Source organism: Canis lupus, chromosome 25, assembly GCF_011100685.1.
Source record: "Canis lupus familiaris isolate Mischka breed German Shepherd chromosome 25, alternate assembly UU_Cfam_GSD_1.0, whole genome shotgun sequence".
In the NCBI taxonomy this organism is placed as follows: domain Eukaryota; kingdom Metazoa; phylum Chordata; class Mammalia; order Carnivora; family Canidae; genus Canis; species Canis lupus.
The window spans coordinates 51,192,892-51,217,969 of NC_049246.1; the positions used below are offsets into that span (position 1 = coordinate 51,192,892).

Genomic DNA, 25,078 nt, shown 5'->3' on the forward strand with positions numbered 1-25,078 from the left:
GCAAGGGTGGCCCTGGGGACTGAGCGCTGTGGGGTGCCACAGTCCTGCGGGCTGAGCCAGGCTGTCTTGTCTGTGTGTCCACACATGTAGTCCTGCACAGCCGTGTTCTGCTTAGAAACTGCACATACATGTACACCTGAACACATACAGACTGGTAGAGCTGGGCATGGTGGGAGCCGTGGGGTCACACAGTGGGGGCTGGAAAGTCACATGGTGGCTGCTGGGAGGGTCATATAGGGGGAGGCAGGGGGAGATCACATAATGGGTACTGGGGGGTCACATAGCGGGGGGGAGGTCACACAGTAGGTGCTGGGGGGCTCTCCTGGTGGGTGCTGGGGGAGTCACGTGGTGGGTGCTGGGGGGGTCACATCGGGAGAGCGGGAGAAGATCACACAGTGGGTGCTGGGGGTGTCACACAGTAGGTCTTGGAGGCTGGGTCACATGGTAGGTGCTGGGGGGGTCACATGGTGGGTGCTGCAGAGGTCACACAGTGGGTGCTGGTAAGTCACATGGTGGGTGTGGGGGTCACACAGTGCTGCTGGGGAAATCACATAGTGGGTGCTGGGGGGGTCACATGGTCGGTACTGGGGGTCACTCTGGTACTAGAATTGGGAAGTATGGAACATTATTGACAGATGCAAGAATGTGACTACAAATACAGTAAATCTCTAGTTTTTATTCACTCACAGCCAGTTCTTTCCCCAAAGGGCTCAAGAGAGTCACAGGAATGATTACCTAACATGCTGCCTGGGTGCGTTAGGTGCCTTGCCAACAGCAGAGCCCTCACCCCAGTCATAGGCCAATCGGTGGCCACACCCCTTAGATCTTGGGTTACTAAGTGTCTGGGAATGCAATTCAACACCTGCTTGACCCAGCAGTACCTATCTCTTCCACTTTCCTTCTACACCCTCTTCCCCTCCCCATGACTCACTGCCGGCCAAGGGGATGCACACAGACCAAAATGCTAATCTCTGCATCGGTGTCTCACTAACAGTGTTCCCCAAAATGGAATATATGTGAGCCACAGACAAGACACCGGCAGGCAGTGTGGGTTCCAGGTACTTTCTTTTTCATAAACCACCTTTCTCTATTTCAGGAAACACAGTAACAGTCCAACACTGAAGAAATCTTAGGGCACAGGTACGTTCCCCACCACGTGGCAGAGCTGGAAGCCAGAGGCGCTGTCTCTTCGGGGAGCTCCGCTGTGCCTTCTTTATTATGAACTCCCAGACCAGGAGTTCCAGAACTCCCCGAGGGGTTAAAACGGGAGGGAAAGAAAATATCTAAAGCCTCAGGATAGCCGTAAACCTGGTACAGATGCACCTCCAGGTGGAAAGGAGGCTGTCTGGGCATGCGGGAAAATCTCACTCACCTCAAGCAAAGGGAGAACCCCTTTCCCATCAGCAGCAGCAGGTGGCGACGGGGGTGAGCACCCAGAGAGGGGGATGACCACCTGGCCCCTCAAGGGGGCTGCTGGAGGGGGCAGCGGGGGAGGAGCGGGCAGGGGAGGACGGCAAGAGGGGCCCCCCAAGCACAGACATGGGAGTGCAGGCGCTCAAGAGAGGGTTTCCCAAACCCTGAGAACGGCAATCTCTCAAAAGAAAAAATGTGGTGTGGGGCCTCGATCACATAACTTTGGGGAAATCCTGAAGACTGTCCCACTGGGGAATTCCCAATGGATGCAGGAATCCTAAGCGCTTGGAATCCTGGAATCAAAGAAACTCTCTAACCCTATCCCCATTCAATCTGGGATTTCCCAAAGTCTTCTGGCAACTCAACACCATCCAGGCCTTACTTCACACCCACAACTCTTCAGTGTCTTCATTACGGGAAATACTGGGCTGAACCGCTGCGACCCACCTACAGCCCACAATCAGCCTCCCGCTGAGCAGTTTCTTATTGACAGTGAGGTCACCTGAACGTTGGAGGAACGTGGCCCTAGGGCAGCTTACTCCTCTCATTCCATACGTGAGCCTCAAAGTCCACTTCCCTGGTGTTGAGAGGACAGCGAGGCACCCGGGGAGCTGGCAGAGTCAGGAACAGGGCTACGCTGTCTTACGGGGCTGAGGAGATGGAGGAGAAACATTACCAAGAGCCTTTACCAACAAGGGCTTCCTGGGTGTAGGCTGACAGCACCGGGGGGAGTGTTTGCACGGCCCAGCCAGCAGGAAGACCGGCGCTGGGATCTGCTGGGATCTGCTGGGATCTGCGGCCCATCGTGGCCTCGGCAGCCATCCCGGTCAGACTTCTCCAGAAGCCCCTGCATCCAGCTCCTGTCTCTTCCGCTCTCCACTCATACTCCCAGGACACACAAATCCAAAACATGCTCCACAGCTGGTAAACAACTCACCACTGGGAGTAAGAAGACACAAACATAATTTGGGTTGGAAATACTGGTATCACAGCAAGTCACCCGAGTCTTCTTAAACTCAGCAATTCCAGCTCCATAAAAACAAATCATTATCAACTACCAAACAGTAGCTTTGAGGATATCCGTTCTTGATCGGGAATTCATTTCAGTCCAGAGTAACAGGGGGCAGCCCGGCCTTCAGAGGAAGGATCCCAGGGCATCACCAAACGGAGGGGAAGGGGAAGTAGCCAGCAGCTCTTGGCTCTAACAGCCGCATCCCTGCCCAAACATTCCCCCACCGCCCCCGCCCCCGCCTGGGCCATGTAGATGGCGCTTCTAGCGCGCCTCCCTCCCTCCCTCCCTCCGGTCCACGGCCACAGTAGAGAGGGAAGCTCGCCCCCTTGAGGCGGGGGCGGCGGGGGGCCGCGGGTCCTCTGGGCAGGTGCAGGGGCCAAGGGCTGCTAAGAGAACGGGGAAGCTGCATTATAAAGAGGAGCAGGTGTCAGTCGCCTCATGCCCCATTCTCTTTCTCTTCAAGGGATTCAGGATGTTCTTGTTACACTTCATCAACCTCACGAGCTCCCAAAGCCCAGGAAGACGGGCTGTAAAATTGGATTGAAAGGACACCCTGAAAGAACAGGTCCTGGCTCGCATCCGCCCCCTCTGCGGCTTCCCTCCTCTGGCATCTAGAAGACAGACGGCCAAGCAGAGCCGGCTCCAGCCCACCTCCCTTCCTGGCCGCGCCGGGGAGACCCTCTGGGCCAAATCACCTCCAAGTCCTGCGGTGCTGGCAGCAGCCTGCTCCGTACCCCGGCTGCCGTGGCCCTGGCTGCCGTCTCCCACGGGGATAGCGCGCTGCGGCCAGGGAGCAACCACAGCGCATGCACGGGCCCTGGATGAGCGAGGCTGCCAGCCGGCAAGGCTCCTGCAACACCGGGAACCAGTTCTCAGATCCCAAAGTCGGAGGGCCATTCGCCCCCCGGAGACCTAACAATCAAACTGAGGACGACCTGCTGTCTGGCTTCCACGGCCCAGCCAGCGGTGCCAGCGAGGGCGGGCGGCGAGGCCAGACGGCAGGGAAAGCTGAGTTCTGGGCGCCCCGCCCGGCTCCTCCTGCAAAGTCTTTGCGCTGATACGCTGCAGGCTGGCGCCCCATCACACAGGCCAGACTGCGGAACAGAAAATGTTAATTAATACTAAGATGGAGTCTAGACACTTTTCGCCTGCGACTTTTTCTCAAAGTGACTATTTTTGGCTTTGTGGACCTAGCGGTCTCTGTGGCAACCAGTCAGCTCGGCGTTGGCAGCACGACCCCGCGGCCAGGCCCTGACCTGAGGGTGTGGCCGTGTTCCAGGAAAGCAGTATTTACAAACTGGGGGCCCAGGTCCCATGGCCCATACGTGGCCAAGCCCCGGTCTGTTCGGGTCACCCAAGCCTTGTGCAGAGAGAGCCACCCCCAGATGACAAGGAACTGGAGCCCTGAGCCGCCCGGAAGCCAAGGCGGCACCCCCACGCGCGGGGCCTGAACACCAGCCCCCGGGCAGGCCAGAGCCCACCCTACTGCAGATCCCTTGCTGTCCACGACGCGGTCAACACGGTTCCAGGCTGGCGGCTCGCACAGTTTTTCACACATTTCCCGCTTTACCAGCAGAACGCTGCCCTGCCTTGCCGCCGGTGCCTGCAGCACGCCTCTCTGAGCCCTGCCTCCTCCCCGCGCAGAGGCTAAGACCAAGTGTGCCAAGCCCGCCTCGTGTCACTTGCAGCACCTTCGTAGCTGACCCAGACTGGAACTCAGGCCCCTGCATCTGCCACGGCCTCTGCCCCGAGTCAGCACCACAGCCAGAGAGGGCTCCCTCCATCTTTTATAAAAACATTTTCTGAAGAGTTAGAGTATATTATAGGCTTTTTATTTTTATTAAAGTTTTGCGTGCATATGTCTGTGTATTAGACAATCTGTTATTTTCCGGAGGAGGAACTGTCATTTCCAGAAGTCTCTACTGTACTCCAGAACGCACCGGTGCCCCAGGCCCACTGGGAGAAGACAGCCGGGCTGCGTCTGGGGCTCCCACCCTGGGTGAGCCCAGAGAAAGCCAGGCCCGGGCACACGTCCTGCTGACGCCTGCTCTGTCGCCGGGACCCGTCACCGTGCACCTGTATAAGCTACAGCATCACTAGCAAGCGGCAAGGTCAAGTGATATCACTGGAAAAGTAGATAAACTCTCTACTACGATGTTAATAACCTCACGCCCCTCAGTCATGAGGTGGACTCTAGTGTGTTCCAGTTTTTAACTTAGAAACGTGTTTCTACAAAAAACAGTCTACTGAATCCTGAGCTTGGTGCTGTTGTCTTACAATTAACCCACCTTGCTGTCTCACAAGTTTGGTATCTAGTGAAAGACTTCCTGACGCTAAAGGAATTACAATTCATCCTGGAAAACATTTGAAAGGAGACACTGCTTTCTTCACACGGTTCCTTTGTAAAACTCTGGCATCTTCCTCAAACATATACTCAAACTCCACCCGGGGAAATTAATAATAATGCAATCAGAAAATTCTCAGGTGCACAGAAATTTATTTCCGTATCAAAATGAAAGGAGCACTCATGATGCTAAGTTAGCCGTTCTGATCACGCACGTTTATAATTCTACTTAGTCCCCGACTGGGCACAAGCACCCATCCTAGGTTCCAGGGAAAGTGCCGGTCACTTGGGATGCCACAAAATGGAAGAGAAGTTAAAACACTGGCAGAGCAAAATGCCTTCATTTTCATGTCACCTTGCCTGTGGCCAAGAAAACCAGCAAAGACACAGCCTTCCTTCCCACAGCGTGTGGGCTGCCACGGAAGCGGATGAGGAGACCTGCGCCTATCCCACCGCTGTCCTGCCAGCAAACCCACCCGGCAGGGCCAGCCGCCTCCAGCACCTCCGTTGGCCAGGACTCCTCCTGCCTCGACATCTCACTCCAATGCGCAGGGATTTACTGAGCTACTTTTCTTTGGCAGAAAATGTCTTTCTCTTTGCCGTCGTGCTCGAACAAGAGCCCCGAGAAAACAGAGCATCTGCCCCTCAGTGCTGAGGCCCCAAACCTACCAGCAGGCGTTCTAGTGCACGTGGAAAACGAACTTAAAACTCAGCTATGTACTTTCTTTTCAATTAAAGAAACAAAATAAATGCAAGGCTGCTTCAAATCTGATGTTCTCATGAATCCATACAATTGCATTCTACTGGACCAGGCCTCGGGCCACTTCCGGCTGGCATCTCTGGCTGGACCGTTGTTTCAAGGCCGTCCAGTGCACCGCACAATGTTTTGCGGCAGCCCAGCCTCCAGCCTCCGGGTCCCAACAGCACCCCCCTTAAGTCCTAACAACCAAAAACGTCCTCAGATGTTGCTGGATGTTCCCTGGGTCACGATCGCTCCAGGTGGGAACTGCTACCTGACAGGATTCTTACACGGTCTCTGTGGGAAAAGTAAGGCCAAGGACCAGGAATTTTACCATGTTGTTAAAATGCTGCCAAGACCTGGATTTTGGACAATCACCAAAAATGTTTCCTGCACGGTCAACCATGTGCCAGCCACCCCCCGCTGGGGACCTTCTGGGTGCGCCAGTCCTCCTCACAGAGCCCACGCTGTCAGGGCTGGGCCTCTACCTCAGAGATGACTAATGTCAAATTCACCCCCTCACCCGAATCACCCCTCAGGCCCACCGGGTTCCCCGAGGGGACGCCCACCACCACCACGGTGCACGAAACCAGGCCCGTCCCGCTCAAAGACTCTTGTCTCCTCTGGTGTCAGAAGCCGCATCTGTGTGATGGGCAGTGGGGAGGGGACTGGACGGCACACTCATGTGCATGTGTGCACGCAGCCCACTGGCCACGAGCTGGTGTGAAGGCCAACTTCCCTGCAAGGTCAGAGCCAGGACCTATTCTTCAAGGAGAGAGAGAAGTACTCCAACACTTGGCTGCCATTAGGAAGCCGTGCAAAACGAGACCGTACGTCACTAACCACGTTCCTTTACGATGCTGCACACTGGACGCGCCTATGAAGCAGCATTTGAGAATTAAAGACACGAGTGTTTTTGTGGGAAACCTGCTACTTGTTTTCATAGGATGAAGTGCTATGATGTACTAAAACCTCACTGCCTGCTCCTATTTCACCTTTGTCCCTAAGAGAAAACGTACGACGACTCCTGAACCAGACGGAGGAACCCCATTCCCCACAAACCAAAACCACATGCTGAGGTATCGAGTCCCCGGGCTCGCCCGCTCAGAGTCCGCCTCCCATGCAGGAGGGAAGAGGGCCCTCCCCACAGAGACCTGACAACACATCAACCTAATGCAGCTCCTATCCAGTCTCAGGAGATTTATAACAATGTTTTCATCAGAACGGCAGTTTTAGAAGGAAAAATAACCTGAGATGATCCAAGTGAAGCTCTCAGAAGCTTTAAAAATTTGTAATGTTCTTTGTTATCTGTGGGCTCTTCATTCCAGTCCTACTGCCACTCCTCCTCGTCCTCATCCTCCTCTTCTTCCTCCTCCTCATCCTCCTCTTCTTCCTCCTCCTCATCCTCCTCGTCTAGACTTAAGCTCTGCATGTCAGGCATCTGCCTCTCAGACTCCTCTTCCTCCTCCCGAGCAAAGAGCTTCTTAAAAACTTCAAACTCCTCAGCAGAAGAATGGGCTGTCCTGGCCAGAAACTCAGCTTCTGAGACTCTCAGAATGTCCTTGAGTAAAGGATTGGGGATCTGTGTCTGGCCCTTCTTATCAGGGGTCTGGTACCGCCCTAGGCGCTCGAGGAACACATGTCTCTGCTTGATCTTGGTTATGGAGTGCTGCAGGAAGTCGGTCCGCACCACGTCCGCATGTTTAACCCCCATCCTAAAGTAGGCATACTGAAGACACAGACACAGTTACCTACGGTCTGTCCTGCCACCGTCCACAATCAACTCAAGCACTCACAAAGAGCTGCCCAACTAGCAGTGCCAGGACACTCTACGATGCCCAGCACTGGTGTGACGGCTGAGTTTTCGAAGCATTTCCAAATTCATATTGAAAAAATTTAGTAGAAAATGAAGTGTTAAGTGGGATGAATTCAATTCTTTTTCCTCAGGAAAAAAAAACTGTGAGCATGGAAAGAATGGGCAAAATATCCAGAAACATCTAGCAATCTAACCCAACCTGTCAAAATTGTTAACCAAAAGACAAGACAACTGTCACAATTATGCTACTAAAATCAATACGCAAAATAGGTTCAAAAAAAAAGAGTCTTTAGTTCTTTTAAAACCACCTATTTCAAGGAGAGGCCCCATTTGGACCCCAGGAGAGGGACCAGGTCGTTCATTATTAATGGCAGAAACGCTGTAGGAGAGGTTTTCCGTAAGGAAGTGAAAGACCAGAGCTGGATTCCCTCTGGAGGGTGTGTGCAGGGGCTCTAACCCTTCCACCTCGTCCACCGCCCTCGGGGTGCCTGAGGCTTCTCATCCACGGAGCTCACCCTCGCTACATTCAAACAATGCGTTTTTACTTCCCGAACCCCTACCAGTCACCAGTCATCCTCACCTGGAATTTGTATTCGAGGTCACCAGGGTCCTCCCGAAGAACATAGGGGCATCTGTGCAAAATCCTGGTCACCTGTTGTCCCGTGAAAAGGCATTTGTCCTTGAGAACCCCCACGATGTTCTCAATGTCCCTCTGGTGCATGGTGAAGACTTCAGGGCAACAGAGAAGCAGCGTCTTCAGTTTCCCTGCAAGACACAGGAAAGGGCAAGTACATGATTTCAGGGCACTCCGGAAAACCAAGGGGCTTGCCACGCCCACGCCAGCATTTAAAACTGAACAAGGAGGCTCTCCTCCACGAGCGACAGCTTCTGATGCTCCCAGCAGCCTCAGCAGTCGCTGAAGCACCCACCACCGGCATTCCTCAGATCTCTTATCCACACTCGCACAACACCGAGCAAAAGAGGCCCCTTGAACAAACGCATGAGGCAACTGGTAACTGAGGCCGCCCAGGCAAACTGGGCCCGTGGTCTTCCCAGGGATGTGGGCAAAATCCAGTACCCGGAAACCTCAAATCACTTATTTAAAAAAGTATTTACAATCTTTCTAACAGGTCAGCTACTCGCTGTCTCGCTGAAACGTGCCTAGGATGACTTCTAGGAGTTTAGAGTTTCCCTCTGAAGCAGAAGGCCTCGCTGAGCTTTCTAATTCATAATCACAGTATATAAAGTATTGGGCTCACTCAGCCTTTTAGATTATGCCGCAACAGGTGATCTGCCAGGGGGGACACAGAAGGCGCTCTCTTCCTTATCTTCTGGTGAAGGGGCCAACGGAGATCCTCTGAGACCGGTTCCCAAACAACAGTATCTTCCCCCAACAATATCTTCCCGGTAGGAGTCAGTAAAAAGAAGAAGAAAAAGAACCCCACTGGGGCGCCTGCGTGACTGTCGGTTAAGTGTCTGCCTTCGGCTCAGGCTGTCATCCCGGGGTCCTGGGATGGAAGCCCCGCGCCACTCCCTGCTCAGGGGGGAGCCTGCTTCTCCCTCTGCCTGCCCCCTCCCCTACCACTTGTTTTCTCTCGCTCTCAAATAAATAAAATCTTTTTAAAAAAATGAAGGAAAAAAAAAAAAAAAAAAAAAAAGCCCAGTGACCCTCCTGTGTTACAGTGTGTAGGGATCCCCGAGGCCCTGACGGGCTCCTAGCCCCGCTGCCCCGAAGGCCGCAGGCTCCCCGAGGTGTGAATCCCGGTGGGGGAAGCCAGGCTCTCTGATCCCCGAGTCCGGCCATCTGGGGATCCGCAGTACGCGGAGGCGGTCACCGGGCCCGCACCTGCACCCCCATCGGGCCTCCGCTTCCGTCCTGCAGCCCGAGCTACCGCAGGCGCCGCCCGGCCCACCCGCCGCCCACCCGCCGCCCACCCGCCGCCCGGCGCCTCCCCGGCCTCCTGTACCTTCTCCGAGGCCGAGCCTCCGCAGGTAGCCGGAGCGCCTCTGCGCGTGCGCCGCGGGCAGGTCCAGCAGGCGCGGGCTGCTCCTCAGCGCCAGGCACACGTGCTCGGGGCTCACGCCCAGGAGGATCAGCTCCGAAACGACGTCCAGCACCCGCCGAGGCCGCGCGCCCCGCCACACGCTGAGCAGCCCCCGGACGTGCGCGTCGCTGAAGCCCATGGCCAGGAGGGCGCCCGCGACCTCCCCCCGCGCGCCCGGGCCCCGAGCCCCGCGGCCCCCTCCGCGGGACGCTGCGGCCCTTCTCTGCCCTCCGCGGGGCTGCGCGGCCAGGCCGGCCCAGGTGCGGGCCCAGGTGCGGGGCCAGGTGCGGGCCCAGGTGCGGGCCCCGCCGAGGACCTGGGAGAGACCGAGACAGGGGTCGGCTCCCGCCCCGCGCTGTAGAGGGCACCGGGCGGCCGTGCGCAGCTCCGCGGGGCGGGGGTCAGGGGTCAGGGCGGGGGGCGGGGAGGCCGCGGGGCGGGGGGTCAGGGGTCAGGGAGGGCGGGGGCGGGAGACGCGCGGACCGCGGCGCAGGGAGGGAAAACCACGGCGTGTCGCGTCCGCGTGGCCGCGCCTCAAGGGTCGGGGTCTACGCGGCGGGGGCGGGGGGCGCTCGTCGGGAGGTGGGCTCGCGTCCGCAGCCGCCCGGCCTGTCCGTCCCTTCCGGGCCCGAAGCCACATCCTGGCGCCGCGGCCCGCGGAGCGGCTTCACCGACCGGCGTCCCCGAGCCGCGGCCTCCCGCCGCCCCGCACCTCCCGACCCCGCCCGCGGGACTGCCCGCGCCCCCTCACCTGCCCGCCGAGCGCCGCCATGGCTGGGGCCTGACGAGCGCTTCCGCCCCGCCGGCCCGCACTTCCGCCCTCCCGTGGCCCGCACTTCCGCCCCCCCCCCCCCAGGGAAGCGCGAGTGCGCGGGAGGTGCGTTCCGCCGCGGGCGTTCCCGGGTGCGGGGGGCGCGGCCGGCCCCGCCCCGCCCCCCCGCCCCCCCGGTCCGCGGGCGCCCGCCGCGCGCCCAGGTGAACAGCAGGGGGTGGGCGCCGAGCTGCGGCCCCGGGCGGCTTCCGCGGGTCTACGCAGCAGGAGCCGTGGGCCCGCGAGCAGCGGGGAGGTCTGGGGGCGGGGAGAGGAGGCCCGGTGCCCCCCCCCCCCCCCGGCGGCGCCGGCTCCAAGCAGAGAAAGGAGGCCTCGCAGGTGCTCGCGGGGCCCCGGACTCCGCTTCCCACGGAGGAGCCCTCGGGGCGTCGAGGACCCGGGGCGGGGGGCGGGGCCTGGGAGGGGAGGGCGGGGCCTGGGAGATGGGGGCGGGGCCGGGAGTGGGGGCGGGGCCTGGGAGGGGGCGGGGCCTGGGAGGGAGGGCGGGGCCTGGGGGACCTGCGGACGCCCCGGCGGGGAGGGGGAGGGGGTGGAGGGCCCCAGCGGCCCGGGAGGCTCCCCTCCCCTCCCCCTCCCCCCCCTCCCCGCCCGCCCCCCGCCCCCCGCCCCGCGCGGCGCAGGAGCTCAGTCCGAGTCAGGGCGGTGGTTCACTACAAAACTGCTTTAATTTGGAAAATATTCAAAACACAAGGTAACGACGCAGCCCGGTGGCTCGGGTAAGCAGGTCTAGGAACCGCACCCCCGGTGAGCGCACGTCAAGTCACAGGAAACCAACAAAAAATGTTTGTAAAAGTCAGGAAACAAGAACACACACGCACGTCCAAAACCAGAAAGATGAACGACCCCTGACGCCTTCCCGAGGTTCACAGGTAAGAGCCCGGAGCCCCTCCCGCCGCGCGAGCAGTGACTCCCGCCTCCTCACAGACCTGCATCGGGCAGCACCTGCCTCCCAGCACTTATCAGACTTGGGCGGTGACCCGGGCTGCTGACCCGGGCTGCTGACCCAGGCTGCTGACCCGGGCCGCGGGATTCACTTCCTCCGACCGGTGCGGCCTGGAAACCCAAGCCCTGGGGGCCGCCGAGGAGCAAGGCAGCCACTCTGGGGCGTCAGGGGCCTCCCCGGGGACACAGGGGCCCGCACGGCCCCGCAGCCCACGCCAGCTCCCCGGCGCACCTGCCCTCCAGCTCCAGACTCACGGTGGACAGGGCTCCGCTTTCTGGAGGAAGAAGACGACCCTGTGTCACGCGTCCACATGAGATGCCAAGACCCTGGCCTCTCTCTGGTGGGATTCCCAGGAGCGAGACCCACCAGCGGGAGCCCTCAGAACCCACCCACGCTGCTCACGTCCCCGGGCCCACTGAGGCACCAACGCTGCCCACGGTGCCGAGCAGACACACGGGGCTGCAGCCAGGGGCCTCACAGAAGCACTAAGGCCCTGGGCCCCCTCCATCCCACTCACCGTCTGCAGCCCCACCCTCCCCTTCAGCTGGCTCAGGCCAGGCCAGCTGCTCTCAGACCCTCCACCCCTACCCCTCTGCAGTGCCTCCTTGTCAGGGGCTCCCCTGGGTGCCCACCCACCTTCTAAGGCCCTGGCCCCAGTGGTGTCCGGGGGCCTCTGAACGCTGGTTCTGATCGGCTAGAGGTCCCGACATTTGTGCCCAGGACAGCATGGAGGAGGGGGCCTGGTCCTCCCCAGACCCAGGAAGGCCGCTTTCTGGGCACACAGTCCGTGCCTCACCTGGCTTGTTCACTCGACACACCTCATCCCAGGTGTAGTCAGCAAGGTTCACGGGCTGGATCACCCAGGGGTCTGTCACCAGCTTCTCCAAGGTGGTGCGCTGCTCAGGGACAGGCTGCAGCAGCCCAGATATGAGGTGCATGAGAGCTGGAGACACAAAGACCCCCCTGGGCATGTGGCCAGAAGACTGACAGTGGGTCCGGGCTGGGCTCAAGCGGACCAGGTCTCAAAACTTCGGGTCCTGGCTCTGCGTACCATGAGCACCGGACTGGGCGGCCAGTGGCCTGGAACCTCCACACCTGATGAGACCTAGGGGCTCGGGCATATGGGCCTGGCCGTGCCCCGAGATGCTCGTCCCCTCTGAAAGCGTGGGGTTCAGGACCCCACCTCGCTCAGCCTGTTCTCAGGGCTCTGGACACGCAGAGCCTCAAATGACCCTGGGTTTGTACAACATGAAGGGCAGGAGACAGCCGCAGGCAAAGCCTTCATCGTCCCCCCAGAAGGAAGCACAGCCCCAGCCCCAGGTCTAGATTTGGGTCCCACTTCCTGTGACGGTGCAGGCATCTCCAACCAGGGCTGCTCTGAGCCTCAGCATCCCTGAGGGGAGCCCTGGGAACCACGAGGGAACACGTGGGGTGGCTCTGTGGGGGGTGCAGCATGCTGCAGAGGGCGTGCTCCCCGGGAGCCCAGGACCTTGGCAAAGCCCGAAGGATCCTCTTCTAGGCTGCCACGGACTGAACTGCCTCCATAGAGTGGAGCCCTAACCCCCGGTGGCCCCTGGGAGGTAAGCAGGGTCACAAGAGATCATGAAGGTAGGGCCCCAGGATGGAATTAGTGCCCTTGTAAGAAGAGAGACAGGGGCGCCTGAGGGGCTCAGATGCCTAACTGTCCGCCCCGGCTCAGGTCATGGTCCCAGGGCCCTGGGATCGAGTCCCACGTCGGGCTCCCTGCCCAGCGAGGAGTCTGCTTCTCCCTCTCCCTCTGCCTTACTCCCCACTCATCTGCACTCACACACTTTCAAATAAATACAATCTTAAAAAAAATTATCATGAGGGTTTAGTCAAATTCAAGTTACCCTCCTGTAGGAATCAGGGTCAGACAACGGAAAGAAAGCCGTGAGGCTGTCGGTACGACCGAAGAATCGCTGCGTGCGCGGCGGGGGACCAGGCCGCCCTCTGCTCGCACCTGCAGCCCAGGCTCACCTTCTGACACCAGGTATGGGGGGTGGATCACGGCCTCCATGGTCTCCTCCAGCTCGCAGAAGGGGTTCTCCTCAAAGATCAGCGTGTACAGCGTGACCCCCAGCGACCACATCTCCAGCTCCGGCCCCTTGTACCTGTAAGGGGGGAGGTGGCGTTGGGGGCACGCCCGGCTGGGCCGGAGCTCCAGGCGCTCCCCACGTGCACCCCCGAGAGCGGCCCCCGGGGTGTCCCGCAGCCCTCCGTGACTACGCCCCCATCGCGACACATCTGCCCCAGCCAGCCATGCTCCAGCCACATGCTGGGGAGGGAAAAGAAAAGCCAAACTTTGTGCTCGGGCAGCTGAGGAAGGCCCCTGGCCAAGCGAGGGTGCGCGAGGGTGCGCGGCAGGTGAGAGCAGAGCACCTCCTGGCGGGGGCTTCCTGCAGGTGGAGAAGGTGCCGGACAGAGTGGAGGCTCCAGCCCGTGAAGCGCAAGCGGGCCAAGGCATCGGCAGCACCTAGAGGGGGAGGGCGGGCCCCGGGGAGCCGCTGGCCACTGAGGCGGGGTCCAGGGAGCCGCGACGGGCGGCAGCAGCTCAAGGCGCTGGCAGACACGGGGCCCCGCGAGAGCGCGCAGGACGCCGGGAGGCCGCGGCCCCGCTCATGGGGCTCGGGGCGCTGGGAGGGACGAGACCGCACGAGCTGAGACGGGAAAACCCCGCTCAACACTGTCTTGTGCTGATTTAGAAAGAGACTTCAGGAACACCAGAGAATAGGGAGAAAAGCCCGACGGGCTGCAACGGGGAACAGCCCGACGGGAGCATCTGAGGCTGGTGGCCGCGCTGCAGCAGCCAGAGGCCACCAACACGGCTGTGCTCCAGTAAAACTATAAAATCCAGCAGCGGGCCGGGGCTGCTCAGGGCCGGAGCGTGCGGTCGCCTGGAATGGAGGACACACAAACCGTGGGGGAGGAAGCAGAGCTCCTGAGGAGGGAATCCAGAATCAGACCCGAAAACCACCGGCGCAGGGAGAAGGACGTGGCCAGAGGACCAAGGGGCCCCAGGAGGCGCCTGCAGGCCACAGAGGAGGGAGGGCAACGCCCCGGGGAGGCCACCACCGTCCTGCGCTCCCCTGCTCCCCTGCTCCCCTGCAGGAGGCTCCCAGCCTGCGTGCAGGGCGTGGGGTGGGGGAGACAAGCCAGAGAACACGTGTCACAGTCCTGGACAGGACAGGCACCCCTCCACCTCTGGTGGCCAAGAGCACGCGGGGGGCAGTGGGGTGATGTGATCTCCAAGGTCCTTCCTGGACTGTCCTCCCCCCTTTCAGCTGCTCCTCCTTTGGGGACCCCGGGGTGCACTGAGTGATGGGAGAGGAGCCTCCTGAGCACGACCCAGGCCCCCGACGGCCCGCAGGCTCCGGGGCAGGGACACACCGTCCTCCGCACCAGTGCCCCTGACGCTGACGTCACAGCATCTGGTGCTGGCCACCACCCTGTCCTCAGCACAAGGACGCCCTCTCCACCTGCTGGAAGCCCGCACGTCTGGGACCCCCATCTTGGTCTTTCGCCTCATTCTCCACTTTCAGTCACATAACAGTCCAGACCCGCACCGAGCGCATGGCCACCGCCCACCTGCCCACCGAGGACCACGACGTAGGTGAGCCCTCAACAGCCTGTCACCAAGAGGCACCGAAGCCACTTTCCCACCCAACCTCCAAGGGGCCCGGGCTCGTGACGACGTGCAGTACGTACGGGTTTCCCATGAGGACCTCGGGTGCGCAGTACTCGATGGTCCCACAGAACGTGTGAAACAGCCTGCCCTTCTCCAAGTAGGCGGCGGAGCCGAAGTCGATGAGCTTGATGGTGAAGTCCTCGGCGATGACGATGTTCTCGTCCTTGATGTCGCGGTGAATGATGCTCTTGGAGCGCAGGTAGCCCACCGCCGCCACCAGCTGCAAGCAGGGCCCACAGGCATTTTTTAAGAAAGCAATTCAAGTAAAACCCACGTTTAAAACGAGGACTAGCTAGAAAACGAGACAACACAAAGGAGAACCCCCTTGTCGAACCCTCCTGACCCAGGGGCCGGAAAGGCCGCGGGGGCGGGAGGCTGGCGAGGCCGGTGGCAGCACCGCAGGGATTCTCCTTTCAAATGTCGCTATTGTCACTGTTGGCGATAAGGACGCCCAGTGCACCGTTAGCTGGGACCAGACTTTGTCTCGTGGGGCTGACCGCCGTGGCCGCTCGCAGACACCCCCGTGCCCCCAGCACGAGCACTGCCTGTGCGTCACTCACCCCCCAACGCACGGCGTGACACTCTCGGGAGGAAGGGCAGCCCGGCCACGAGCAGAGGCTCCAGAGACACGTGCTGGGTGCGTTCGTGAGTGTGGCCTGGGCGTGAAATGGGGGGCGGCCCCAGAGAAGGCCCGAGCGGGACACCCTGGGCTCACGGGAGGAAAGCGCCTCGGCCAGAGTTCACGCCGCGGTTAGGGGCAGAGCTGAGGGCAGAAGCCAGGTCCCCAAACCCCGCCTTGGGGCTCCGGCGGCTTCTCAGGGGCAGCCCCGGGCAACGGCCCCCACTCTGCAGGGCAGGGGCTACTACGGTGCACCGCGGTCCGCCCAGAGCCCCACAGGCCCACGCCACACGTCGGGTGGCTGAGACGAACAAAGGGGGACCTCCGGTCAAGCTTAAGTAAGATCGGCAGAGTTTCTGACTGCATCCCGCGTCGCCAGTCATACCTACCAGTCGACGGTGCCTTCGTGGACACAGTCACCGGACCGGACAGTTCGATGCCCACAAACGAACACCCTGCATCAGGCTTTCGTTAACGGCCGGCAACTGTGCCCAGTTCATCAACTTACGACGAGTAAACAAAGGCGTATTTATGCACACACACCTGCAAACACACGCGTATCTGCGCAGTCACATACACAGCCAGGCAGGCGCAGGTGCACACGGGTGCACTCGCGCTCACATGCATGTGCACACACGCGTATACGCCCACCGTACACGCGCACATTCGTGCCAGGGCCCAGCTGGGAACAGAAGCCGTGGGTTAATCTGAACTTGGGACGTTTCATTGAGGCTTATTACTTAGGAGCAAGGGGTTACCTACAAGGGAGAAGCCGGTGTCCGCAGGTCCCTCCCTGCCCTCGCCGCCTGAGCGGGCCCTGGCGACCGGGCGCCGGGAGGCAGGTCGCTGATGAGCACACTGTACGTACGCACTGACCCATTCCTACACGCAATGGCACGTCCGTCTGTAAATTCACAGAAGGGGCTATGGATACGAAACTACGCAGCACGGGACACGCTGGTTACCAGATCGACGGCCCCAGAATGAACAACTGAAAGGCAGCAGCTTTTAGCAAGGGACTCTCATCGTCGTGCCGTACGGTCTGCTTGCCATGGAGATTCCAGAAACAAACGTCTGCCGCGCGTTCCAGCAGACGGGATGGGACCTCGCACCACAGCAAGAGGGCAGAGGGGACGGCCTCTGAGCAGAACCGCGACGCCTGACGCCTACAGGCCGGTGCCTGAGCCGCTGAATTTCAGGAACCCAACAGCTCCTGGAGTTTACAGCTCTGAGTACGAAACGTCCACGTATGGGGGCTGGCATTAGGAATGGCGTCCTCGCCAGGAAGCAGTCGGAGAGCAAATCTGGGAATAGCTCAGACCCCCTTCCCAGGGAGTTCTCCACGGTTTCCAGGGAGCGAGGAAGAGCGTAGGATGAAACCAGCACCTTCTCCTTCAAACTCAAAACAGGAGTGACTGTGTCCCCTCCACCCCTCCAGCCTCTGTCTCCCAGGGCGCCTTTCTGTTTGCTGATCACACTCTCATTCCAACGAAATGACAGGTGGACGAGATCAACACACACACAGACACGCAAGAGACCAAGACAAATACCGTGCATCCTGATACGTTAGTTAGCCGGACAGCACTCACCGTGGGCCGGTCACTGGGCCGCACACGCTGCTGCGAGGCCCTCCCGGACTTCACCCCAGCCCCTGCCCTCGTCACCCCACCATGATCCCTGCTCACAGACTAGCAGCGCCTTCCCGCTGAGAGACGGCAGCGCGCAGCCTCAAAGCCGCCCCGATGCCCGTGGTGGCTGAGGTTTGCACCTTGCGTGGACATTGTAGGAATATGAACACGCTTTCATCATTAACCAGACTTCCCCGGTCAGGCCAGGACGGCGTCTGGCCTCCCATGCGTATCTTAACATACAGCTTACTCTGTAAAATCCCAAGTCTGGAAGGCGAGACCGTAACTCGCAGGCAGAGCTTTGCAGCCTCGGGACCCCGTGCCCGAGCCCCCGGTCTCCCCGGCGCGGCTCTCTGGGCTGCTCACCTGCCGGAAGATGTAACTCGCCAGGGGTTCGTCCAGACTGGGGTGACGGTCAATGAACGCGAAGAGGTCCAGGCCGGAGCCGTGCTTCTCCATCACCAGCTGAAAGAACCCTTGGTTCTCAAATACGTCCAACACCTGGAAAAGGACAGAGTGGGGTCTGGGCCTGCGGAGGTGCCTTCAGGACCACGTGCTCAACAACGTCCCGTGCGCGGTCGGGGCACCCGTCAACGAGGAACGGCACTCCACCTTGATGATGTTGGCGTGCTCCACCCTGGACAGAATGGCAATCTCTAAGGTGACTTTTCCAAGTTTGGGATCCTCGATCCAACAATCCTCCAGAACCTTCTCCTTCTTAATGAACTTCACCACCACCTACGAGGAAGGCAGAGGAGACAAGTCACTGCCAGCGAGCCTCCGGCGTCCCTTGCAAGGTGGCGCCCACTGCTGCCTCGCGCCGCAGACACAGCCTCCCCGCAGACCACCCCTGAGCCCGCGGCGGGGGAGAGGAAACCCAGGGGGCCCCGTCCATACGCGCACCAGGGACGGAGAGGCCAGCAAGCGGGCGGCAGGGCGTGGCGGAGAAGACTGGAGCTGAGGGGCCGCAAAACCCCGTCACCCCCTTTCACCGCAAGGGCTGGTGCCCCACAGAGGACATCTAAGAGGAGGCCCGAGGACTGGAAGACACACAAGGCCGTGCCCCATGGACACAAACAGAGGCCCCGTCACCCCACGGGACGACCGGGAGTGTCACAGGGGATACGCCGTGCTCAGGGAGGCGAGCGCTTGCTACGTCGGGGGCACACGTGGCCAAGGGGCACACGCTGAGCCGGGACGCAGGCCAGGCCCACCCCACGCTTCAGCGGGAGACCCGACCGGGCGACCCGCGAGCCCTGCCTGGTGAGCATGTCATCTGCAGGGGGACGGCGCACAGCCTGCCCCGTGGGTCAGGAGGGCAGGGCGGAGGGGTGGGGGGCTCCCTGTGAAGGGAGGGCAGGGAGGAGCCCGACGGAGGGTGGAGGGGCACAGGCTTCGCGCCAGCCATCAGTGGTGACATCGTACGACAGAGGGCCCCGTGCTTCCACAGGCCGGAGACACGTGAGAGGAGGCAAGAGGCCGAGGGCACCAAGGCCGAGGTCCTGGCGCCCGTCCCCACGGCCAGGTGGGGGACACGGAGGCTGCGGCCAGAGGCAGGGGGCCTGCCGCCCGTCCCACTGCGGGGAGGAGACAGAGCTGCTGCCGACCGCGGGCCTCGGGGAAGGTAAGAGCGAGAGGGAAGGAAACGGGTTAACAAAGAATAAACTCTCTTCGGGTAAAGAAAACGTCCACACTGAGGTCAGAGTCCTAGCAAGCGTCAAGCGAGGGTGCAGAACACACGGGGACACGTCCTGGGGACGCTCCTGAAGTCCAAAGATGACAAGGGAAAAACCCAGAAAGAGGAAGACATCAGGTTGCTCTTCAAAAGCACGTAGAGGACGGCAGAGCCGGGGCCCAGGCGCTCGGGAGAAGCGGCGCGGACGGCCACGGCCCGCGGGCACGGCCACCCGTCGGAACACGTGGGAGGACTGGCGCATGACACCCGCACCTCCTTCCTGGGGTCGGTAACCAGAGTGCAGCCCACGAAAACCGGACACGGAAGCCATGCCGATCCCAGAGACGGCGAACGAGACTCGCTCCCCGAGAGCCACACAACACGCCGAGGGAGACGTGAAGGCGTCGCGCCGGGAAGGACGCCCAGGTCGTGCGTCACCAGAACTGCTCTGTGACGGTGGCCGTGCCGACTGCCCCCGCGGCCGCCCCCTCCTGGGCCCAGGGTCCTGCAGGGCCGCTCTGGGGTCGCTGGCCAGGCCGTGCTGAAGGCGCAAGGAGGCTGTGCTGCTTTTCAAACCCGGAGGAGAGAGAGCTCCGGGCCTCCTTGCACCTCCCTTTGCGTCTAGCGGGTTCCCGATCCACCTCACAGACGCGGAGGCAGCAGCGGAGCCCCGAGAACTAAGCCCCTGTGAACCCAGCAAGAGCAGCAGAGCCACGGCCTCCGGGAGGCGGCCACAGCGGCGCAGAAGCCGCGCCTCGAGGTGCCGGTACCTGGTAATGGCCCAACGCAAACGCAGCAAGATGAACCCGCAGAAGATGCAAGGAAACAAAACAAACGTGATTAATAAAACACGATTCTTCGACAAGTCGAGCGACGACAACACAGGGTACCCTAGAGTCGGGGCGGCCGGGAAACAGGGACAACTGCGGACATATCGTCACACGTGCTGATGCGCAGAAACGCTGCTAACTCTGCAGGCACCGTGAGCCCCTGAAACACCGGCCAAAACACCCCCAAAAACCAGAAAACCAAAAAACAGATGTCACGAAATGTAAGTGAAAAAAGAGATCCCAAGTAAAAATACCAGCAAACCAAACTCAGCCGTGCGTCGGAGGAACACCATGACGTGACCCAGGAGTGGTTCTGTGGGCAGACGTCATGCTGTTCCCTCCATCAGCAAAGGGAACGAGGGCACGATCGTCTCAACAGGTGCCGCACAGGCGTCCGGCGGAGTCAACACTGTGCTTCCACGGACGCCTCCGGGAGCCAAGGACACAGCGGCGCCGCTGCGGGTCTCCACCCGGAGCAGAGCGCAGGAGCCGGGGCGGGAGCCAGGGGGGCCGGAGCGTGCCAGCTCCTCTGCGCAGGGGCCCAGCCGGTTCCCTGCAGGACAGCAGCCACCAAGCCCCCGGGAACCCTGCGGGCCGGGACGGCGGTGGCCCCGACCCGACACAGGAATGGGGTGCAGCTGCGAGAGCCGTGGGGAGCACGGGGAAGCCGGAGGCGTCAAAGGCCTGCACAGGGCCACGCGGGACCGTCACCATGTCAATTCCTCGGTCACAGAACGCTCGGTGACGAGCGCAGCCCCAGCAGGACCCGGGGGGCGGGGGGCAGCAGACTCTAGGGCTGCATCAGGGTGGCCACGAGCCCGGGACCCAGGCGGTGCACCCGACCCGGGCAGGACCCCATGGTGCTTCCTGGGACCCCCCTGTCCCGCGGCGCCCGCAGAGCTCCCACGCAAAGGCACTGATGCCACGGCTGTGTCAGGGCCGCGGCCCGGAGCCAACGTACCTCCTTGTTGGCCTCCTTATCTACCGCCGTCCAGACGAAGCCGAAGGCCCCGCTGCCCAGCGGGCTCAGCGTGAGGTACTTGTGGGAGTACGCGCCCTCGCAGGCCGCCTGCCCCTCCAGCTCCACGGCCCTGGGGGCGTCGTCGAACCAGGGCTTGCTTCTCAGACCCTGGGGACGGGGACGGAGGGGCCTGAGGGACCACGCGTGACCAAAGGAAAGGAGGCAGCTGCAGGCAGACTCGTGTCACCGGGTCCCCCGCGCCCCCTGCGCCCCGCTGTGCTCCACGTGGGCCCAAGTGGCCCACCCGCCGACACCCCGCCCGCACGTGAGGCCGTCGCAGCAGAAGGCCCAGCCCAGAGGCAGCACAGAGGAGGGTGCAGGGCGGCAGCCGGCAGGCACCCACCTCCCCGACGCTGGAGCCGGAGGCCTCGCACACGGAGTGGCTGGAGCCGGGCAGGCTGGCCAGCAGCAGGCGGGCGCGCGTGGCCGAGTCCCGGGGGCCGTGCAGCAGGTCTTTGACGAGCCAGCAGCAGAACAGGGTCGCCGCGCCCTGGAGCTCCACGCGCTTCACCTCAAACTGCACACCTGGGAGGGGCGGGAGGGAGGGGAGGTCAGGCATGACGCTTCCCAGGGAAGGACGCACACTCCCTGCGTGGGGCGGGAGGGGGAAAGGCCTGGAAGCCCGCCTCAACCCCCGCCCACCCGCCCACCCCGCCGCCTCGGCGCCGGCTGCCAGGAGTGCGCGTGGCTCGGGCACAACCATGCTCAAGGACGCACGTGCGTACGTGTGTCTACACGGCCTCTGGGGCGGACGCCGAAGCAAGTGGGGTTATCCTTAGAGGGCGAGTACAGGTGACCTGAGGTCCCTGTGTTGGCACTTCTGCTGTTTCTACAGACAACACCGAGTACGGGCATCGCTTTCCAAAGCTGAGGAAAAAGCCTTAGTCGTCAACACTATGAATCAGCAGCAAGGAAACAGCTGGCCAACGTGACTCGGACCCGCTAAGACGTCAGGAAAATAGGAAAGGACGACAAAGATAATCAGCCCCCAAGGGGCCCCTGACGCCGTCCTAGAGCGGAGCCGCCACCAGCAGCCTGAGCCCCAGCAGCCCATGCGGGGTGTCCACGGAGGCCTGGGCGGGGGATTCCGTCCCGGGATGCACACAGCGGCTTCCAGGGAGGGACGCAAGGCAGCCGGGACCTCAGTCCACCCTCCCCAGGCACCGGCACTCACAACCCTGACTTTCAAGAGAGGACTTATCACTACAGCTCCCTTAACACTTCTGCCAAAACCATTCGTGGGGGGTGGGGAGGGTACAGCCCCGTCAGACCCCAGGACCGGGAGGCCCTGCACCCGGCCACGCTGCGCTCCAGCCCAGCCACCCGTGGGCGCAACAGGGCACCGCCGCCCGGCACGTACTCAGCTGCGCTCCGTCCCGGTGGTAGCAGCTGCCGGCGTAGGTCCCCTCCTGGATCCCGTGCTGCGTGCACATGTCCCCGGGTGCCACCAGGCTGTCGTCTCTCACAGGCGTGGAGGTGACCTGGAAACTCAGCCTGGGCTCCTCTGACGGGCACACGTCCACGGGGCCAGCCTCCGGCGCGGGAAGCACGCACGGTGAGCTCTCTCTGCTGCGCCCTCCCCCGCGCTCAGAGGACTCCAGACAGGTCTCCGAGAGCTCCACTCGATCGGGCCCCAGACGGCTCTCGTGAAACTGCCGAGCCTCCCCGAGATGCAAGCACGTGCCGGTCAGGAGCAACAGCTCCCTATCATCCAGAACATCCGGCCTCCGTCCGTGCAGACCACTCACGTCCACATCGGAGCCTGCCGGCGAGGGGGAGGGCGTGCCTACAAGCTCGGACGCAGCGCAGGAACAGGTGGACGAAGTTCCATCTGCCCACTCACTGAAACGCAGTTCCTTGAGGTTCCAGGAGAAGGAATTCCCATCAGCCTCCTGGGCCTGCACTGCGTCCAGGACCCCGGGGAGGTCTGTAGGCCAGGGCATAGTAGGCGGAGGAGCTGCCCACGCGGCTGCAGAAGTCCCTGCCTCCCGGGTCACACAACGACACGGGGGGCGGGAGCGGGGGGTGCTCTGCTGAGGCCAGCTCGCTGTAAGAGACACCCAGGGGCCCCACAAAGCTCAGTCTGGGCAGCTGCTCCTTAAGCAAGCACGTCTGTATCTCCTCTCGGTCATTCTCCACAGCCACCCAGGGCTCATCCAGCGTCGGCGTTGAGAACAGGAGTCGCGCTGTCCCAGGCGGGCTTCCTGGCTGCGTGCTCTGCTCGCCCCCATACCCAGGGTAGGGCATCGGGAGCCCCTCCGCTGCCAGCTGGCCCGCGGCACGGGGCTCGGGCATGACAGAATCAGCCCGACGGTTGGAACTGCTGGCACTGCTCAACCCTGTCCACTCTAGCTGAGCCTCCTGATAGAGGCCACACAGTTCAGCATTTCTACTCCTGCCCTCAGCTAGAGCTGGGGTCTCAGGTCCTCCCTGGGAAGCAAACGTCCATGTGACCACTGGGTCACACCTGCTTCTTCCCACAAGGTCCTGTCTGAGGCTCTCTGGAGCTGCAGGTTCCTCTTGCCCCAAGAGAGTGTTCCACCGGTCCTTGGGCGATGACTGCTGGTTATGGGCTGGTGGGCTTCCTTCCTGGGATGTCTCGCTGGTCCTCAGGTGATGACCATCCCTGAGCTGGTGGGCTTCCTCCTGGGATGTCCTGCTGGTCCCTGGGTGACGACTGTTGTCTCTGGGCTGGTGGGCTTCCTCCTGGGATGTCTCGCTGGTCCCCGGGTGACGACTGTTGTCTCTGGGCTGGTGGGCTTCCATCTGGGATGTCCTGCTGGTCCTTGGGCGACGACTGTTGTCTCTGGGCTGGTGGGCTTCCATCTGGGATGTCTCGCTGGTCCTCAGGTGACGACTGTGGTCTATGGGCTGGTGGGCTTCCTCCTGGGATGTCTTGCTGGTCCTTGGGCGACGACTGTTGTCTATGGGCTGATGAGCTTCCTTTTGGGATGTTTTCCACTCTGAGGATTGCAAAATGGATAACGTAGTTACTTATGGACCACGGAAGAATAAAAGGAGAGATCACATGGATACCCCTCTATTAGAGGTGAGTACAAAGCATTTAACACCATAAACTGTGACCACCTCACAGATGAATCCTCATTTACCAATGATTTAGCAAAGATGACGCTGAGCGCCCAGGACCATACGCTCAGGGCTCTGATCAGTCTCATTTCACAGCGAGTGGGGCTTCCTGACAGCGTGCAGCCAGCCTCGACCCACTCACAAGGTGCCCTGGGGAGGTGTGGGAACAAAGGAGAGAGATTTGAGCGTTCTGTGCACCGGGCAATGTTGACCTGCGACTGGCTACAGATGCCATCGGGAGTCACAGCCGACAGGAAACAGAAGCTGGCACAGGGAGGCGGCCACGGAGGGGAGGGGGTGCTAACTGGTTCCTAAGAGCCGATGTGATCCCACAAGCATGATGAGCATGGAGGCCACTGAGGAAGAGGCGACCTCAGAGCCCAAGGGCGACGGCAGAGCCAAGGGCCCTGGGTGGAGACCCCACCCCTGCAGCTGGTGGGTCACTGTGGCCCCACCAGACATTGCTGCTGAGCTCCAGCCTGGGGGCAGCCCCAGGCCTGACGCCAGCACCAAGACCAACAGAACGTAGCTGTGCCCTGCCTCGCTGGGGGGCGGACGTGCCGGTGATCTGCTAACATTATACCAGAGGTCTGTAAGGAGGCACAAGGGAGGACCCAGCACAAGGACAGGTTCCACAGAGGGAGCTGTGAGTGGGGCTCTGAGGAACAGCAGCAGTTCCCTGGGGACACTGCAGGGCGGGACAAGGGTGTGTAAAGGCCAAGGTCATCTACGTCTCACTACATGGATCTCTATCCATCCACCCCAAGCCAAGAGACCAGCCCTGTGCCAGCCCCCAGGGAACAGAAAGGTCTCAATCCCCTTTCTAAGCAGTGTGGCCAACCCCTCCAAGGTGGGCAAACAGGGTCAGGCCCCAGGGGAGTGCAGGCAACTCCTCCAGGGTGGGCACTCGGGGTCAGGCCCAGGGCCAGGGTAAGGCAATCTTCCAATGTGGGCGTGTGGGGTCGGGCCAGGGCAGCACTGCACCCGCATCCCATCCCTCATGTCCCCAGCAGCCAGGTGTCGCAGGGTCACTAAATTCTGGCCACGGTAAAGTGAGGAAGTGGTAAGTAGGCTTCTGAGAGAGCGTTTAAGTACAGGGGAGGCTCCTCTCCTCCCTCCTGCCCTCCTCTCAACTGCCCAAGCTGGCACCCGGCAGGCCCCCAGCAGGGGAGCCATGGGAACCAGAGACGCCCACCAGCTTGGCTCAGGGGTGCTTCACTCAAGGTCACAACACCTGATCTACAGTCTAACGACCCACTTGGCTTCATTATCAACTGGCCATAAGCCCGAGTAAGGCTGAGCTCCCAGGGCTCCTGGGACAAGTGGGAGGATCAGGAGCCAGCACCACCCCAGGCCCCCAGGACACAG

At 61.4% G+C, this 25,078-nt stretch overlaps 3 protein-coding genes and 1 long non-coding RNA gene across 8 annotated transcripts in view; 2 read left to right on the plus strand and 2 right to left on the minus strand.

The window, feature by feature from the left end:
* SNED1 (sushi, nidogen and EGF like domains 1) overlaps positions 1–4,284 on the plus strand; it is an 81,187-nt gene extending 76,903 nt beyond the window's left edge. For 3 of the 4 annotated variants that reach the window (XR_005378935.1, XR_005378936.1, XM_038574421.1), the window contains 2 exons: positions 1,097–1,140; positions 2,889–4,284. Coding sequence is in view for 1 of the 4 variants with exons in the window: in XM_038574421.1 (XP_038430349.1) it covers positions 1,097–1,133 (37 nt within the window). In the remaining 3 variants the exon portion in view is untranslated. Of the gene's footprint in view, positions 1–1,096; positions 1,448–2,888 lie in introns of those variants that run through there. The other variant, XM_038574419.1, reaches the window with a different exon arrangement.
* Positions 4,242–9,511, minus strand: MTERF4 (mitochondrial transcription termination factor 4). 2 transcript variants are annotated; one of them, XM_038574426.1, is made up of 3 exons: positions 9,292–9,511; positions 7,905–8,089; positions 4,242–7,237 (listed from the first exon to the last, which is right to left on the minus strand). In XM_038574426.1, exons 1-3 carry the CDS (start codon positions 9,506–9,508, stop codon positions 6,839–6,841), a joined length of 801 nt encoding a protein of 266 aa, XP_038430354.1. In that variant the 5' UTR covers positions 9,509–9,511; the 3' UTR covers positions 4,242–6,838. The 2 variants fall into 2 exon arrangements, with proteins under 2 accessions (XP_038430354.1, XP_038430355.1); XM_038574427.1 differs by lacking the exon at positions 9,292–9,511 and adding an exon at positions 8,584–8,860.
* Positions 9,512–10,800: 1,289 nt separating this feature from the next.
* LOC119865988 lies at positions 10,801–12,986 on the plus strand. Its single transcript, XR_005378937.1, has 2 exons — positions 10,801–11,070; positions 11,209–12,986. It is a non-coding gene; the product is annotated as an uncharacterized LOC119865988 (long non-coding RNA).
* PASK (PAS domain containing serine/threonine kinase) overlaps positions 10,843–25,078 on the minus strand; it is a 34,735-nt gene continuing 20,499 nt past the window's right edge. Inside the window, 10 exon segments of the mRNA XM_038574430.1 lie at positions 10,843–11,418; positions 11,941–12,087; positions 13,143–13,276; positions 14,871–15,070; positions 17,464–17,598; positions 17,710–17,835; positions 20,564–20,731; positions 20,967–21,148; positions 21,984–22,554; positions 22,556–23,586. Coding sequence (XP_038430358.1) covers positions 11,309–11,418; positions 11,941–12,087; positions 13,143–13,276; positions 14,871–15,070; positions 17,464–17,598; positions 17,710–17,835; positions 20,564–20,731; positions 20,967–21,148; positions 21,984–22,554; positions 22,556–23,586 — 2,804 coding nt within the window. The 3' untranslated portion in view covers positions 10,843–11,308.